General features: G+C 35.3%; 1 protein-coding gene across 7 annotated transcripts in view; it reads right to left on the minus strand.

The window, feature by feature from the left end:
* COL28A1 (collagen type XXVIII alpha 1 chain) overlaps nucleotides 1–14,544 on the minus strand; it is a 73,661-nt gene extending 59,117 nt beyond the window's left edge. For 4 of the 7 annotated variants that reach the window (XM_085310538.1, XM_085310539.1, XM_085310537.1 and 1 more), the window contains exons 1-11: nucleotides 14,340–14,379; nucleotides 14,187–14,260; nucleotides 13,120–13,273; nucleotides 11,963–12,522; nucleotides 9,864–9,884; nucleotides 9,182–9,238; nucleotides 7,415–7,468; nucleotides 6,866–6,907; nucleotides 6,147–6,173; nucleotides 4,977–5,021; nucleotides 2,570–2,614 (exon numbers count right to left, since the gene is read on the minus strand). In XM_085310538.1, the coding sequence (XP_085166664.1) occupies nucleotides 2,570–2,614; nucleotides 4,977–5,021; nucleotides 6,147–6,173; nucleotides 6,866–6,907; nucleotides 7,415–7,468; nucleotides 9,182–9,238; nucleotides 9,864–9,884; nucleotides 11,963–12,522; nucleotides 13,120–13,240 (972 nt within the window). In that variant the 5' untranslated portion in view covers nucleotides 13,241–13,273; nucleotides 14,187–14,260; nucleotides 14,340–14,379. Of the gene's footprint in view, nucleotides 1–2,569; nucleotides 2,615–4,976; nucleotides 5,022–6,146; nucleotides 6,174–6,865; nucleotides 6,908–7,414; nucleotides 7,469–9,181; nucleotides 9,239–9,863; nucleotides 9,885–11,962; nucleotides 12,523–13,119; nucleotides 13,274–14,186; nucleotides 14,261–14,339; nucleotides 14,380–14,525 lie in introns of those variants that run through there. The other 3 variants (XM_085310534.1, XM_085310535.1, XM_085310536.1) reach the window with 3 other exon arrangements.
* Between the last annotated feature and the right edge of the window lie 2,719 nt (nucleotides 14,545–17,263).

A 17,263-nucleotide genomic window follows, 5' to 3' on the forward strand; every position in this document is an offset into this window, starting at 1 on the left:
ATAAATCTGATCATTTGATTGATAATATGATAATATGATAATATGATATGCAATATGATTGCAATATGATAAACTATAGGAAAACCTATAACAAATGGCTATGCAAAGAGAAACAAAAATGATCCATTTCAGCTATAATCATTAATAGCTATAGTAAGTCCTCCAGAATTTAGGCCTAAAAATAAATGTAAGAATTTTGGAATATCTGAGATTTTGTATCTTCCATGATGTACAAGTCAGAAAAAAATATTTATTATTCTTGCTTTTCCTAAACAACAACTCCATTTTTTGCACAAAGCATGTAAAAATGCAACCATGCATGTCAGCAACCAGTTTGTGCATGCAAATGCATAACTATGCATCTAAGTAATATTTATATAAATAAACCAAATATCAGGATGGAAGACAGTGAACAAATCTAAAATAGTCTCCCAAACTATACTTACGTTCAAATCTTAACTTTTCAAACTTGGGAATAACTAATTATGCCATAAAAGTATTGTGGTGCCCCAAGCGGTGTAATGTGCAAAAACAGTCAGCCTTAAGCCCATTAGACAAGGAATGCATTGGCTACTATTTACTACAAGGAATCTTGAATCATAGAATCATAGAATGGTAAGGTTGGAAGGGACCTCTGGAGGTCATCCCCCGTACGGGGATTGAACCCACGATCTTGGCATTAACACCACCATGCACTAACCAACTGAGCTAAAAGTTTTGTTTGTTTCATGAGGAGCAAATTCTATTCCAATCTGCTAATATCTCAGGGTCATATAAAGAAATAAAATATTTTTTAAACCTCTTAGTATTTGAAAAGTATTTCCAAAAGAGGCTTTGAAAAATTGCATTCTTCTTCAAGCTAYTCTTCTTTTTTTTCCCCCCTCAAAATCATGATGAGATGGACAAATGCTCCAACAGTAAAAAGGAAATGTGCCTCAGGCAGGATGGTATAGAATATGCTAATATAAGTATGTAAATTAAGATAAATCACTGTGAAGTTCATTGCATGCTATGTTCTTCTTAGTCACTGAGGGGGTTGCAGTTCCCATGGTAATTATTTAGTTCTCATAGATCAGAACTACAGTAAATCCTTGTAATCTTTGGATTAGTCCTCTGTTAGGGTGGAACATTCATCTGTTTCCATTCTCTAGCAGTTAGCATATTTTGTGTAATAAGTCTTTTAAGCCTAARCTGAATGTAGACCATTGTACTGTATGACAATATGTAATATTAAGCTTGAAAATGGGATATTATAGAAGTAACTCTAATGATGCTGTATATGAAAAGAAGGAGGTTATTTACTTAAATTTGATTTTGCCTTAATACAGCCAAGTTACATAATCGTACAGGAATTTAGAGATGGCTTGATTTGCAGCAGCTGCTGGTATTTTACAAAGTGTGCAAAACTGAACATATACTGCATGTTGAGTTGAACTGATGTAGAGAAGTGCTGGTGACCTGATTTGTCTCATTAATTCTTTTGAAGATTGGTCAAAAATCTCCTAGACTCTAGGTTTTTTATTTTCCTAATAAATAGGAATAACTAAGTGACATCTTTTTGGGCAGGGACCATGTCTTTACTAGTTGCTTACTAGGCAGAAACAGAATTACTGAGGCACAAAATAATTAATAACTATTATATCTGAATGTATATGTACATACATGTAATACATATACACATATAACTAATTAATACAACTATGTAGCATTATTGCATCTCCACTGCTAAGTGAAAATAAAGCTGAAGAACATAATTTAAAACTAAATGTTCACATCTTAGTACCATAGAACAAATTCCCATTAATTTATTATGTCCTCCATTATGCTTTCATTCATCTAGTCCAGAAATACATTCAGTAGAGAAATGAAGAGGCAAGTGCTGTCTGTCTTCATTCCGCATGACCTACGGATTTACTAAGAGACTGTTATAAGTTCTTGAGATCTCTGCTATGTAAAGCAGCTCTTTTTAGGTCATCAATTTTCAGGGAAATTATGGACAAAATACACAAAGACAGCAGTAACCCTTTTCAGCAACTGTGTAATAGAGAAGAGCAAGATATGGACTCCTATGTAGCTTATCGAAAATAAATGATAACTGATCAGACACCGGTAACAGGTTTTGCTTCTAATAGGACTGGAACTTTTTCTGACTCATTTCCCAGGCTTTTAAATAATCATGTCAGATTTTCATCTGTGCAATAAATTTCAGCCTCTCTAGCTACTTATACTTCAGGAGGAGTGTGTCCAACTTCAGAGATTTGGTGGTAACCCATGTAATATAAGAGGGATGTAGGAAGTAGGAGTATGATTCAGCACGATTTTACTGTAAGGGTAAGTTGAGAGCTCTRCAGCTGGAGACCCTCAGTGGGCCACAGATCTCTGAATAGCTGTAAACAGCAGCAGCCAAGAATTTTTCTTTAAAAGCTATTTTTTAAAAATAAATATTTGCCAGACTCTGCTGCCCTTACCAAACAGGCTGCTCTGAACAGAGTTAACAAGTTGTCTGTAGAATAAACGTATAGAAGACAGCGTGCCTTTCTTTTTATTTGATAGCTTTCAGTTTCCTTACCTGAGGTCCCCGAGGTCCCCTAGGCCCAAAAGGACCTTCCAAACCCTAAGGAAAAATAGACACAATTATATAAATAGATTATATAGAAAAACAGATTAATATGAAATTGAAAATACATAGTAATTTTCAGCAAATAGAGTAGTTTCCCTGCCTTTTCTTATTCTTTTTCTCAATTAACGATAGCTCCAAGCATACAGGCATCTGCAGAATYCTGCATTTTTCAAAGCGTGCCACATTTTTAAGCTCTAATAGCCTTGAGGAATTTAACAGTGACACCTACACAGTAACACTCCACTGTCTTCCCATCCAGACTCAGAAATTGTAACAATTCTCTACACTCAGGCAGAAAGCTAACCTCCAGAGAAAGTATGTAACTCCACTGAGTTCTAGCCCATTTATAAAGTTACGCAAGTAATGCATGGCACCAATAATAGTATTTTGACGTGGTGATAGCTACTTTTGGTAGAATACACACACAATTGGTATTAGTTTTGCTTTCAAAGGTGAACACAAACTTCCTGAATTTCAAGCTTTATTAGCTTTTACAGAATCCCAGATTAACAGCATCAAAACCTCTGCTGAAGTCAGTGTGATGAGTGAAACCAGAAAGCAAAGGGATGTTTCTGATGTTTTTCTAATGGCTCAGTTTTCTTTCACACACACACACACCCCAAAAAAAAAACAACCTTGTTCTATCTTCTTCTGCATTTGTAAGTGTGAAGCTGGGAATTCTGATTGTGACTGTACTTCTCATTTGTTCACTAAGTTCTTGAAGTCCACAATACATTATAATTGCTGAACATCTACAGATGTCAATTTTTTTTTCATCATCTTCAACAGAAATGAAACAAGCAAATTTCCAGCAGCCCTGACATACGTTTTCTACATCCAGATTTCTTGGCTGCCTTGATTATGTTCTTTGCCAGCTCCTGAACAGCTTCCTTTTATCTTAACTGATATTTCACATAACTTTGTGCTATTTCTCAGATACTGCCTGGATAAAGAAGTTATAATCTTTTTTTATTTCTATGACATATGCAACTCTTTCTTATTCTTTATTAATATTTCAGTCTTTTTTGCAATTCACTTGCTCTCACTTTGAAGCCCAGCATCATGTATACTCAACAAGATATACATGGTCTTCAGATTTTTATTATAACTTTTTTTTCATTGTAATAAATATTGCTGATTTAAATATTTCCTAATTCCTATCAGAAATTCATCATCAAATAACAGTGTTCCAGGAAATACAAACCTTTCAGGTTTATCTTTGATGAAATCAAGCTTAATAAGGATGATAACACTGAATAAACATGCTTTGATATAATGATTAACTGCAATCGAGCTGTTAGTACAACAAAAATCAATCATAAATCAATAGTCTGTAGTATTTGTACAAGCTTGCTTACATGAACTCAAGATACATGATCACCCCATTCAGGAGTACATTGTCCTTCCCAAGGGCATGATTCAGAGTAAAATCCAGTTGTGGTTTCATCTTAAATAAACCTTTCAATACCTAAACTGTAGATATTATATCTGAACTAGTCATATGTGACTGCCTTTATCCTGAAAGAAAAGAAAAAAAGCATCTCTACAGTGAGATGCCTCTGTGTGTGTGTGTGTGTGTGTGTGTGTGTGTGTGTGTGTACACGCATGCCTGTATTTCTCACTACACCCTGATTAGCCAGGGAGGAGAACAGTATGACAGTATTAGCGTTGTTTTGTGTGAGTGCTGTGTTTTCCTTCCGTGTTGATCTGCATGGCTGGCTGTATTTGTGCCTATTGGCAATACCTGTTTAGATTTGCTGGACCTGGGGACGCACAGCTCTAGCAGCCTTGCTTCTATTGGCCTGCTGGATTCAGCAGCTTCTAACAATTACCCAAGCAGCTGGGACCAGATTGCATATTCACTTATATCAAGAAGAAGGGGAATAAATAGAAGTGTGAATATATATCAGTTTAGATGGACTGGCAGACGACTTCTTAAAGTTGTTCAGGTTGTAAAAGAACCTGTTTCCAATGTCATATAATTTTATGCATTTAAATTTAAAATTTACATTTCAAGAAAAAAAAATCTGGTGAACTTTTCTGTGTTAACACCCTGACAGTACTTTGTAAACAGGACTAGGCCTTTGCCAGGACAACCTTTCTTTTACGTATATGACTACATACATTTCTTAGGTATATGATATACGTTTCTTCTGCAAAATGCAAAACAAGAATATAGTGAAGTGTTGTTTCAGTTTCTGTGAACAGCATTTTTACAATAAATATATTCCTACTACCAGAGAATTACAAGACGTTCTAATTTTACAGTAATCTCTACAAGCCATATTTATGAATGTCACATAATTTCTAATATCTTCACGGCATGTGCAACAGTTTAAATAAAAACTGTACTTACTCTTTCCCCTTTTATTCCTGGGGATCCACATTCTCCTCTTTCACCCTGTATAAGAAATGAAAAAGTTAACAGCTAAACAAGACATTCTGATTATATTAAAGGCATTAAAGACTGGGCAAGCAGTTCAGTAATTTAAGAGCTTAGTAGTTTCTGAGGACCTGAGAGTAGCACCTTTAGACATGGTCTGCAGAATTTCAGTTCTGCTCAAGATACATACTTTTTCTCTCTGAGAATGTCTACAAAATTTCCAGTCTACATAGTAAGAGGTTAATATCTGGTAAGTCTTGCTATATTTTTCCAGCTTGTTGTCCTGCCTCCAGAGATTCTCTCTCTCCCTCTCTCTCTCTCTCTCTAGATTCTAATTTCATTACTGTGACATCAGAGATTTTCCTGAATAAGCACTGTGAGACTGTGCACATGGAATGAAGAAAGTGAATTAAGAATGCAGTCTACTGATGAATTAACAAATACGTATGATTCTAATTTTCCAATTTCCAGGAAACGTTTCCATAAAACTAACAGAAGCACTTTTCTTGGGAACATGAAGGTTCAGAGAAGCACTGCTTTTATTAATAATCCTTGTGGAAAGGTAASTGTCCAAATCAAGCAAAGTCAAAATGAGGTTATCTCTGTTTATATATTGGCTATGATGTTTTGAATTCTAATTTGGGCTCCAGAATCTTGCAAGTCTTTGAAGTGTTTTTAGCTTCTTGGAGAGCCTATCTGAAACACCTAAAGATGCTTTTTGGTCAGGCAACAGCCCTTGAAAGTTTTACTGTTAGTTTAAAAACAAATGTCCTCGTGGTATTTTTTAAAATCTAATGACTACCCCATCTATTTGGTTTTGTAGTAATCAATTTCACATTCTTTCTACTTACCCTTTTATTCAATTCTAAGATTTTTTTCTTCTAGCACCTAGTCTTTTACATTTTCCTTYTCATATTTACATTTATATTTTCTGATCTTTTACTTTTTCTTTTAATTCCAGAAAGTCATTCAGCAAACAATTCCATAAATGACAAATTTACTGTCATAAACAATCACATGGGTTGCACTGAGTTGCATCTCATGACAGGAAGAAAAGACAGACCTTTTTTTCCATTCTTTCACGTACACTGTCACCCAATGACAATCTGTTTTCAGGCTACTTCTATTCTTTTAAAATCTTACCTTTTCTCCTTTATAACCAGGAGCTCCCTGTTTGAAAACAACAAAAATAAAGAAAGAAAAATCATAAAAGAGAATGTAAAGGTGTAATGCACTCTTAATTTAAGTCAGAAGAAAAACATAGTAAAGAATTACATTTAATAAGTTTAAGTCTTCATGAAAATGAAATCTCTCTCTGGAATCATTTAACTTATAATTCTCTGTAAACTTAGAAATTTATATTTATGACATTTAGCTGTAAATATTCCAGTTTGACAACCACTTAGCACATATAGCTACCCTTTAAACTGGATTTTTAAACTGAATTGATCTTATGCATAGACTAGTGTGATTCTTTCTATTGTGAATCAAGAAGAATCCAAGCTGAGAAATATTAGATGAAAGAAGCCACTGAAGAACTATCTAGATGGTTGTTTGTGATGACATCTTCAGTTCTATCTTCAGGGTAAGTATAATGCAGGTTAATACAAAATCATAGAGCTTCAAAATTTCCTTTTCTCAATAGCATTCCAACACTTAAACATATGGTTAGCTTGAAGCAATTTTTAATGTGCCTCTCAGTATAGATGCTTTAGTAAGACAGATCTTTGTTTAGGTACTTCCAGTAATTAAATAAAGCATATAAGTGAAAACTGAAAAACACATTTTCAGTTCAGTGGAACTGAAACATGATATGCTCAGGAATCTGGAAGATATGAATTAACACTATAGTAATCACATACCTCTTCACCTTTTTCTCCGTGATCTCCTTTTTGAGCATCACCCTATTAGAAGCAAATTAATGCAATTAAGAAATGTATTGCTCTTTAATTTATTGCTACTGCACTAAAACCTAGAACACTCTTTAAGGATCAGAAGTTGCTTTTCTTATTTACAAAAATTCTTCCAACAGTCAAGAACATGTAGTGCTGAACATTAACACAGAAATCTCAAGAACTGCTATTAGATGACTGAAATCTTAGTCATCAGCCCTGCAAGTTGCTCTCTATGAGAGATTCTTGCAATATTAAAATGCTCTTTTGTATTTAATGAGCCTTCCATCAGTTTCAGAGACTTCTGCTGACAGAGAAAAGCTTGAATGATAGGCAGGTTAAGTTGGTAGTACTTTTGTTTCAAATTTTTCTCTCTGTCTTCTAAAGCTGCTAACTGTAAATCTCTCAAAGCAAAGGCCAGTCTTTTAAACCATATTTTATTACACCTTTTCTTGGCTATCTTCACATCTATGGTTTCAATAAAACCAGGCAGAAATTTACTTTGTTTTTTAAATTTACCTTGTTTCCTTTTGGTCCTGGCTCACCTTTCTCCCCTCTGTTACCAATACTGCCCTGAAACAAAGGAAAAAAATGTTCTTGTTGTTGTGAGGATACATATCTCCAGTTTCTTTAAGACTCTAGTTTAGGAGCAGGCCAAAATTACATTAGAATAATCTTAGGTAGAAATCCACACTGATGTGTGCAAGACAGGTGTGTCACTACTTCTACTTAGCTCAATGGTTCTTCTGGTATTACAAGGTATCTGTGATTCTTTTTTTTCAGTCAAGGTTCACTGGTAAACACATTGTTTACCTTCAACTTTAGCGAAATAGAGCATTAGAAAATCTAACCAGTAATGTGTCACAAAAACCACAACACAATGCCTTCTCCCTGTTTTTCAGAAGTACTCATTACTACCTGTTCTCATCTGCTTGAAAGTAGCTATGTGCAGAACACCTTACTGTCAGTGTCCAGCAGCAACAAAGACAAAAATCACTATACCATTATTCCTGCTTGGAAGATGATGAGGATGAGGAGTAGAAAGGTATGCTTCTACTTATTATAGAAAGGGAGTAGAAAGGTGCTTTTCTTCTTATTACAGGATAGCTTATATCTAATCATAATGGAAAAAATATCTTAAAAGGTTTGGATCTTAAATTTTAAATTGGAGAGAAGGGTTTCATTTCCAGATGCATATTGTCTAGAGTCTAGGGTGATGGCAGGCCTTGCTGTCATAACCTGTTACACATATGGTTAACCAGCCAGTTAGTGACTAGTGAAGAAGTGAAGAATCTCTGTATGTACCTTCACTGTCTCTGGGGGAGTTATTAAAGATACTAAAGAGACAAGTCATATACTCTCTGAAGTCCCAGTGCCAAAAAACAGGTATGTGCTCAAGTGCCTAAGAGAAAAGAGAGTGCTGGAGACAGAGTTTTAGCCCTTTCCTCACATGTGCTGTCACTGTCAATCTTTTGAACCTTTAATTCTTACACAAATGAGATCCATTGGTGGAAGTAAATCTGCCTAATGGACCTATCCTCTCTAGCACTCAAGAATAACTTTTTGATTTGGGCTTCAAACAAAATAATATGAATGTATTCTTTCCAAGGTCAGTATACTATTATGGACAGTGGGTTTGAGCTCCTACAAGAATAGCTGCCTTTCTGGAGATTTCATAATGATATATTATGATATGACACTTCTGTTTGCACTAGAGGCATTGATGATATGTCTTTTTTACAGAAAAAAAAAAGTCTTTTACAGGAAGAGTAACTGTAGTGAGAACGCCTGTGGAAGATCTGGTGAGGAGTCAGTGACTGGCAGAGTACATAGCAGCAGCCCCAGAGTGTGAAACTACACACTGACCAAATTCCCATCAGGGCCAGGCMTCCATATTCCGTTTTGTCAACATCTAGCTGCTTCCCGGGCAGTAGCAGCTCAAGGTTAGCACAGCTGAGGTAATGAAATAGTTCAAGCACATTTAAGGGGCCTTTATGAACGAGTGCTTGGGCCTCAGACCTGTGCATCCAACCCGTGACTCCAGCAGCTTTCCATCAGCAACACCTCCTCATGGCTCCCGCGGCTCCCCATGCAGCTTGCAGTGCAAGTCCTTTACTAAACCTTTTCCATTTAACCCTCTGTGAGTCTTGAGTGCGTCTCTCTGCTGATATCCAACCCTCTCTGGCCTGCCTTGCAGTCACAATAACCAGTTAAAATACTGTGTAACATTGATCTCAATGACTAATCTTCAATTTTGGGAGGTTTTTCAAGCGAATGCATACTTACAGAATCACCTTTGTCTCCTTTTACTCCCTTTTCACACTCACAGTTCTTCCGCATGCACTAAAAAGTTAATAGAAACATTCAGGAGACTATTTTCAAATGTATATTTGAAAATGTTTAAAGCATAAAGTTTGTTTTTGCCTAGCCATATACTAGCAAGTATAACAGCAAAATAACATGGAAATAAAAGATTTTATAAAATACATTTCTTACACAATCAACATTATACTTCTATATAACCTAAAAGAATTTGAATACCAAACTTTATGTATAACACAAAAAATCAGTTATAGTATAAAAATATTTAAGGTAACATATACATAGTAYATAGTACCATGAAATAATACACAATTTTTCAAAAATATTGACATTGTCTTCTAATGAGACAACTAATGAACTTGCATGTGTTGTGCTAGCCCTATTCCACTTTGAGTTCTTTATGGCTTACTGCTGCTATTACCCACTCATGAACAGAAGTTGTAGATTTATCAAGAGAAGGGATGGAAGAAACAGATGAAAGCTAAAATAAAAGCAGCCATGGTAGAGATCTCTAGTCAGGTCAGGAAAATTGATCAATCAATCCTGCAATATTTTGCACTGTAGGAGAATTAGACATCGGAAGAAAAAGAAATGATCTAGTACTCCAAATGGTGATAAAAACATATAAAACTCAAAAAAATCCTACCTGCTTTTGAAGCATGCCTTCCTGAAAAAAAAAATATAAATATATATTACTTCCATATACATTTCTTTTACAGTGCATAAATTTAACCCTCTTCCTCCTTGGACTAGATGATCTCCAGAGGTCTCTTCCAACCTCAACCATTCTGTGATTCTGTGATTCCCTCTAGTTCATAGGATTTCCAATGTGAATGGTAAAGAAAGTGAATGCCTTTCTTGCATTGGTAACGACTAGCCTATGGAACTAGTCATACGAAAAAGGATTCTCCAGCATAAGCAGGAGGCTGCTCAGTAAAACCCATAATGAGCAGAAAGCAAACTAGAGATAACAGGACAGCTACACAGACAACGTTAAGGACTAAGGCTAAGACAGGGAACATGAAAAGACCCAGAGGCCTTATTAGTATAATATATAGGGGAAAAACTTTATCAGCCTTATTCATGGGAATAATAGTTTCTTTTAAAGTATTATCCTATACTCAGAGATACAATCAGAAAGCTAGGAAATGACCTGTCCCTTCAAGTGATCAGTTCAGCTGAGCAAGATCTCTCTGTTTTAAGTTTCCTTAAATTTCTTGCCTGTGCTCCATAGGAAATCACTGAATAAGAAGGTAAACATCTGTATCYCAGGTGGATCTTTTGGCAGCATTTCATAGCAGAATGTATTGATAAAATGTCTATAATGCCAAACCAAAAAGAAATATATGGTGGGCTGCAATGGCTAGTTTACAATGTTCAGGATCCTTCTCTAGTGGAGATATGCCAGAAGTGTCAAAATGGAGATATCTTGGGTAAAAGATACTCTTGTGTCCATACACAAAATGTCTGGATCTTCTTAGCTCAAATATATATATAGCTCTATATTGATATTGATATCAATATAAAGCTAGTTGTCTATTCATACATCTAATGACTTAATGAAAATTCATCCATTAATAAAGAGCACATTACTATGAGATTTCAGGGAAGAATTCTGTTTTGTAAACACATATACCTTCCTAGGTATAAATCATAAATTTGTAGTAACATAAAATATTTTATAATTTCCTTTCACTGCCAATATCTGTGAGATCTATAGCCATATGCTTAGTTGTACAACCTAACCCTTTGTTTTTATGTATATCAGCTAGCAAGTTTCCATTTTGTATTTTAAATTTTCCTAAGTAATTTTTTACCACCTTTAAGATAATGCTACAAAAATATTACATACATTCTGCTTTAACTATTACCTAATTGAAGTTACTGCATTTTCCAATAATTATTTTCCTCTAAATTACTTTATTACTTGCAAAATGTTCTTTTACTGAAAAATTCTTTCAAGCATTTTAAAAAGCAAACACTAGGCTACCCCAATACTGCACATTAGGGCTCATAAGCCAGAAACATCAAGTCCAGCTCACATCTGTCTCACAGCAGCACTTTTGTTTACTCTAAATTAAGAAATTAATAGTTTTCCCTATATTTTCTTATGTGTGCTCTATGCTGTGTTAGAAGGGCAGAGAGTTAAGTGTCCTTAATTAATAACTGCAGTGGAAGCTTAATCTCACTTAAGTCAATAAAAGCAACTTCTATTAACTTCAGCAAACATTCTTGAGCTGCAATGGCCAAAGTACAAGCTTTTGAGTAATTCCAGCAACTTTGGAATAGCAGTATATACAATCTGTAAAGGGAAGTCTGCTTGTATGTCTTTTTAGGATCAGGCTCTCCCTCTTTTGTTCATGATCTCTTAAATCTATGATGTAATCCAAAAGTTGAGCAACCTGGCAGCAGAATGTGTAGTTCTTATCGTTAGTCTGAGTAGCAGAGGAACAAGCATTGGTTATGATTAAACTGGGCTGTTTAACCTTTTGGGCCTCAAGCCTTAACCTAAGACAGTACTTGAGCCTATAGTCACCGACCCTCTCTGCARTCAACCCTGGAGCCCAGCTCTCGCAGGTGTTACACTCAATCTTTAAAACCTTCCTGAACTTCCGAGCCTGAGGTCAGTTCCAGCCCCTAGCTCACCTGTACACCTGTGACACTGTGTTCAGGGCTAACCAATCAAAATTAAATGAAATTTCCCAYGGATAGAAGGGTGATAAGAGTCCCACCAACATTACTTACCAGTTCCAATGCTACATCAACTATCAGGTTCTGATCATCCAGGCATAAGATATATTTAGAAGATGAATCACCAGATATCAAACGCAATTTTCCTTCTTGGACATTTTTCTTAGAAAGGCCAATGGTAAAAAAGTGTATTCCAAGACTCCTGGCTGCTGTGGCTATCCCCTGGACATTAGGACTCTTTGGATGATCCACACCATCAGTCATTAAAAATGCCACTTTCACGCTTCTCTTACGACTTTCAGTTTTAAAGAGTTGAGTGGCATTGGAAATTGCATAATAGGAGTAGGTGCCATGGCCAATGAAGCCCATAGCCCTGATTTTCTCCTTAAAATTCTGCACATTCTTCCAAGCTGTAAAAGGATGATCAATGCTGACTGTGCTGCTGAACTGCATACTTGCTAGTTTGACATTATATTTCTGAGATTTTACYAGCCTCATCTGGAAAATTTTGTCAGTTAAGTTTTGAACAAATTCTTTCTGTAAACTAAACAATTGATTTTTGGCACTTTCTGAACTGTCCAAGATGAAGACTATATCAATGAGACACATATCACCTGTAACGAAAGAAGAAAGTTATGTCTATGAGTAATTGGCRTACCTGCACTACAGATTTTAAATTATTTTCTGCAACATTCCCAATCCTCAAATCATTCCYCCAACTCCTCTTCCCTCTTCCTAGTAAATAATTCTGAAGAGAAAATCCACTCTAAATTACATCACTGCAGATGCCAAGAAATTCTACTGAAGTCAAATAATATAATTTAGTTCAGTTTAGTTTAATTCTTATCAGTATTATTAAGGACAGTTTATAGCCAAAAGCATTCAAATCAGATCTTGATGGGATTGTTTTAGCATTTTATTTGATTTTGTACAGAAAATACCAACTTTCCACATGCAAATTCAAACTAAAAAATATCCTTCTTATCACTTATCTTAAAAAAAATGTATATGTGCTAATGAAAACGATAGGCCAAATTGGAGTGTAGGGCTAAGTAACTGTGAAATATACCAAAATGTTTTCCAGGCCCAACGATCAAAATAAACTGCATTGTAAAAGAAAATGCAGAAGTTGTCAGTTACTAGGGAATTGCCCTGAAAAATAGGGAGACATCCTACATGGGCAGTCAGAAATTCTAGGAAAATGGTTTTACCTTCATCTTTTTGTACCAGAGAATAAGCATTCTTTCCTTTCTTTCTGTTTTGCCCATATACTGTCTGGTTCATGGTCACAGCCAGAAGTAAAAAGCAAAAGAAAGAATRTTTGTTCCACATAGTGACTCGGATCCCAAATTAGACTTTTCCTTCCTGTTAAGATAAATAATCTGTAAATATTTTATTAATAGATACAGTAAATACATACATATACTTTATATTCAAAATACACACTAATGGGAAGCACTGCTAGATTCTGGAGACAATATGTATACAAAAATTATAAAATTCTTTGAGTAGGTGATTCAAGCACAGCAGCCAGTGGAATCTCAACTGTAGCTCGTATGTACTTGTATATTATAATCTGTTTTATTAGAAAAGAAGTATAGGTAGAAAAAATGCAGCATTCTCTTTTCTTTGTTAAAGAAATAATCGTGCTATCTTTAGCTTTCATCTGAACACCTAACAAAGAGGGGTAAAACAAATTGTTATTAATGCATGTTGCTATTAGCATATACTGCTATTAAATAATTATATAAAATAGTAGAAATATTACAGAAAACACGAAGTATCATTTGTTTTGATAARCCCCTAACTGTTAGGAATAAGCAAAGATCTGAGCGTTTTTTTGATACAGATATATTACGTAGGTCTGAATCATTAGTATGAATAACTTMTTATAAAAAGTGGTTGGGTAATGAAATTCTAAACACGAATGTATTATTAATGTTACATGGCTGTAACAGAAAGCATGTAGTATTTTCTATAAAGACAATATTGGATTATAATAACAATATATAATAACAAATAAACATTAAACCATTTKTCAGTGATTCAACTTATTTCTAGAGAAAATTGAACTGCATTAAAACTAATTTTCAAAAAATACCTGTAATTTATAATAATTAATTTTAAATAKCATTAAAGGGTAACATGCATGAGCTAGCTTTTTAAATATCCTTACATATTATTTCCGACTCTATTCAAGTTATAGATAATCCATAGAGAGAATCCATCAGTACAGTCCTCTAAAAATACAAATGTAAAAACTTTATAAGCCTCCTACCTTCACAGACATTCAAGCAGCAAACTGTGGATTGAATAATCTGTCAGTACAGAAAATACATCTAGTAGGTCATACTGGAAAATAAGAAAAGAAAAGAAAAGAAAATAAGGCAATCTGTAAATAAATAGTCTATCTACTTGTAAATGRATCTACCTTGCATCGAGATCTCTTATGGTCCATTATTCCTGTTCAGTTGGCCAAAGTTTAAATGAAAATAGTCAGGCACTTAGCCAGAGCTGAGTGGGAGACCAAGCCGCCTTATTAAAGGGACAGTGTCGTCTAGGAACATGAGTGTTTCCTCATTATACACAACTGAACTTTTGCATTAAAGAATCTTACTTCTAAACAACTTGTATCTTCATCTGTAACTTCGTCATCCAAAAGWCTTCAGCTTCTCCATGCTAGTGCCCTGCAGGAAACGCTGTTCACCTGCCATGTTATTCTACATGATACTCCTGCCCTCTTTCCTCAGTGCAGCRGAGGAAGGATTAGTTGTCCCCACAACTGCACCTTCTGTCCTAGAAGCCTGAATGTCAACTCCTGTCAGAAGACACATGTGCATGTGTCACCTGATGGAGGCAGAGGGGTGTAGGATGCAGGCAACACTGGGACAGGCCATGGATGGATGACATTTCTTGACCAACAGATAAGTTTCAATGGCTATAGACTGAACATACGTTACTCTAACAACAGTCTTTATGTTATTTACAATAACTCATAYCGCTTCAGTTTGTGTTTTAAATTCCATTTCCCTTTTTCTTTTCTGAAAAGTATCTGAAAGTCTCATGAATAAATGTATGTTTATTTATTGAGTTTAATTTTCTTAATTAAATGAATATTGCCACTATTATATACACTRAGCCTAAAGAGTTTCAAAAGAATGCAATCTTTTACACTAGATACCTCTTAATGCTATATATAAAWAATAGTAAATAGCAATATCCAGCATCTGCTGGGTCAGTCATAATGGTGATGATTAAGATGCATTTCATTAGCAGCTAATTAGTCACATGGATCACTTGTACTGCTTATATACTTATTCTTACCCGTATGTATGCTTCAGACTTGTTAAGTAGCCTATCCWACCAGACATGGAACATCAGCTATCAAAGAATGCTTTTTCCAGGAGCAGTCAAGGTTTATCTGTACTGTGTGCCAAAAGAATCGACTGAATGGGTTTTCAGCTGCATTTAAAGATTTCTCACTCCTTTTGGACAKGCAAACATGACATCTGGCAGAGATCAGAAAATGTTAACATTTATGATTTTTAGACATAACAACCCCTGACTGGTCAAATACGCGTACAGCCTAAGAGTTCTCAGAGACTTCCAGTATACTGTCAGYAAGGAGTGCTGTATTTCTCTGGCCAGAAAATCCGTGGATCTGTTATGTTTTGTGTGATTGCTTTGTGGAAATGGCCTCAGTTGTTCTTCACTGCTTACTGTGATTTGGAAGTAAAATAAGGCCCTTGATAGTTTTGTTACAGGATTGTAGATTTACAGTGCATAGCTTTATTTTTTTCATCAGTTTTGACAGTAAATAGTTCTATAACTTTGTATTCACTTAGAGGCCAAACCTGATGAACATAATATCTCCAGATTTACAGCTCTGTTTTTAACATTATTAATTCTTCTTACTGAGCTGTTTAGAACAGCACTGTTTCAGTGGCTGTTCTGAACCACATGCAAGTTCAGTTCAGTCCACCTAGCTTCTAGTGCCATTCTGGTAATCTGCCTGAATGCATTCATTACATGATCACACTAAAGCTCTGGTCTGTGACACAGTTTTATCGGTAAAACACATCTGATATTGCTATTGAATTTTGAGTTCTGCAAGAAAAGCCTTTTATTTCTACATTCTTGTTAAACCACCTCTCCCACTGGAAAAAATCATGCATCACCTTTTTTCTGGTACTATACATATCCTCCTTAAATAATGCCTGATATTCTAGTTACTGCAACTCAAACATAATAAAGGAGAAATAAAAAGAAACAGAGAGAGATGACAAAGGCATGGGACAGCTTCTGTATGAAGAGGGATGAGGTAGCTTAGGATTCTGTAGCATGGAAAGTCCAACTGAATGCGAATATGATGCAGATTTATAAAATCATGAAGGAAAGTAACTATTTCACAGTACAAGAACAATGAACCATTACTTTAAACAAAATAAAGTATTTTTTCATGCAGTACACAACTATATTGTGAAACTTGCAGCTACTGGAAAGCATGAACAAAAATATAATAAAGTTAAAAAAAAAAAAAAGATAGGACAAATTCAAAGAACAGGCTGAACAGTAGCTATTCAAACAACCTGTGTACTTGAATGGCAATATGAACAAATTGAGAGCACACCATACACAGCCAAAAGCCATTCCCCACATCAGCTTTTTAAAAGGCAACAAAATCCCTATCTCCTTGACAGAAACACAAACAAAAACAAAAAAAATCAGAAAAAACAAGAAACTCCAAACTAGGCAGTCCAATAAAATACACAGACATTCAAGTCTCCATAAGCAATCTAAATTGCCCATTCTGTGTACACAGGAATTAGAGTTAACTGCAAACATAGAACCTACATTTTGGAAACACAGTCAGCAATTAGATGCTGTTCTTAGACACAGATTACAAATGTTATGATATTGGCTAGTGACAATTAACTGAGTTTGCTCACAGAGCAAATAGAGAGGATGGTAAAGGCATTTCTTTTGCTCTAGTCTGACACCTAAACCTGACTTTCTGCAAGAAGTTCCAGTGGTATCATTGTATGAAAAGGCTGAAAGCCTCAGTGCTGGTGAACTCAAGCTACCTTCTCTCAGTCTTTGCATCACTGTGAGCAATATATCTTACCAATATCGAACGTGTTACGAAGTGTCGTAACATTTACCTTTTTGTGTCTGCTAAGCTCTTAGATCAAATATTTGTCTCTTGCATGAATGGCTCTGGCTGAAAACATGCCTGATGCTCAAGTGAGGAGGAGCTGAAAGTCAGTTCGATGAAACAGGAAAAGAAGTGAGTAGATACTCTCAGATTCCCATGATTTCTGTGCACAGGACATAAAACTAACAGCAGAGCAAACA

The sequence above is a fragment of the Rhea americana genome, unplaced genomic scaffold (genome assembly GCF_003343005.1).
Source record: "Rhea americana isolate MKP2758 unplaced genomic scaffold, rheAme1 scaffold_32, whole genome shotgun sequence".
Classification (NCBI taxonomy): domain Eukaryota; kingdom Metazoa; phylum Chordata; class Aves; order Rheiformes; family Rheidae; genus Rhea; species Rhea americana.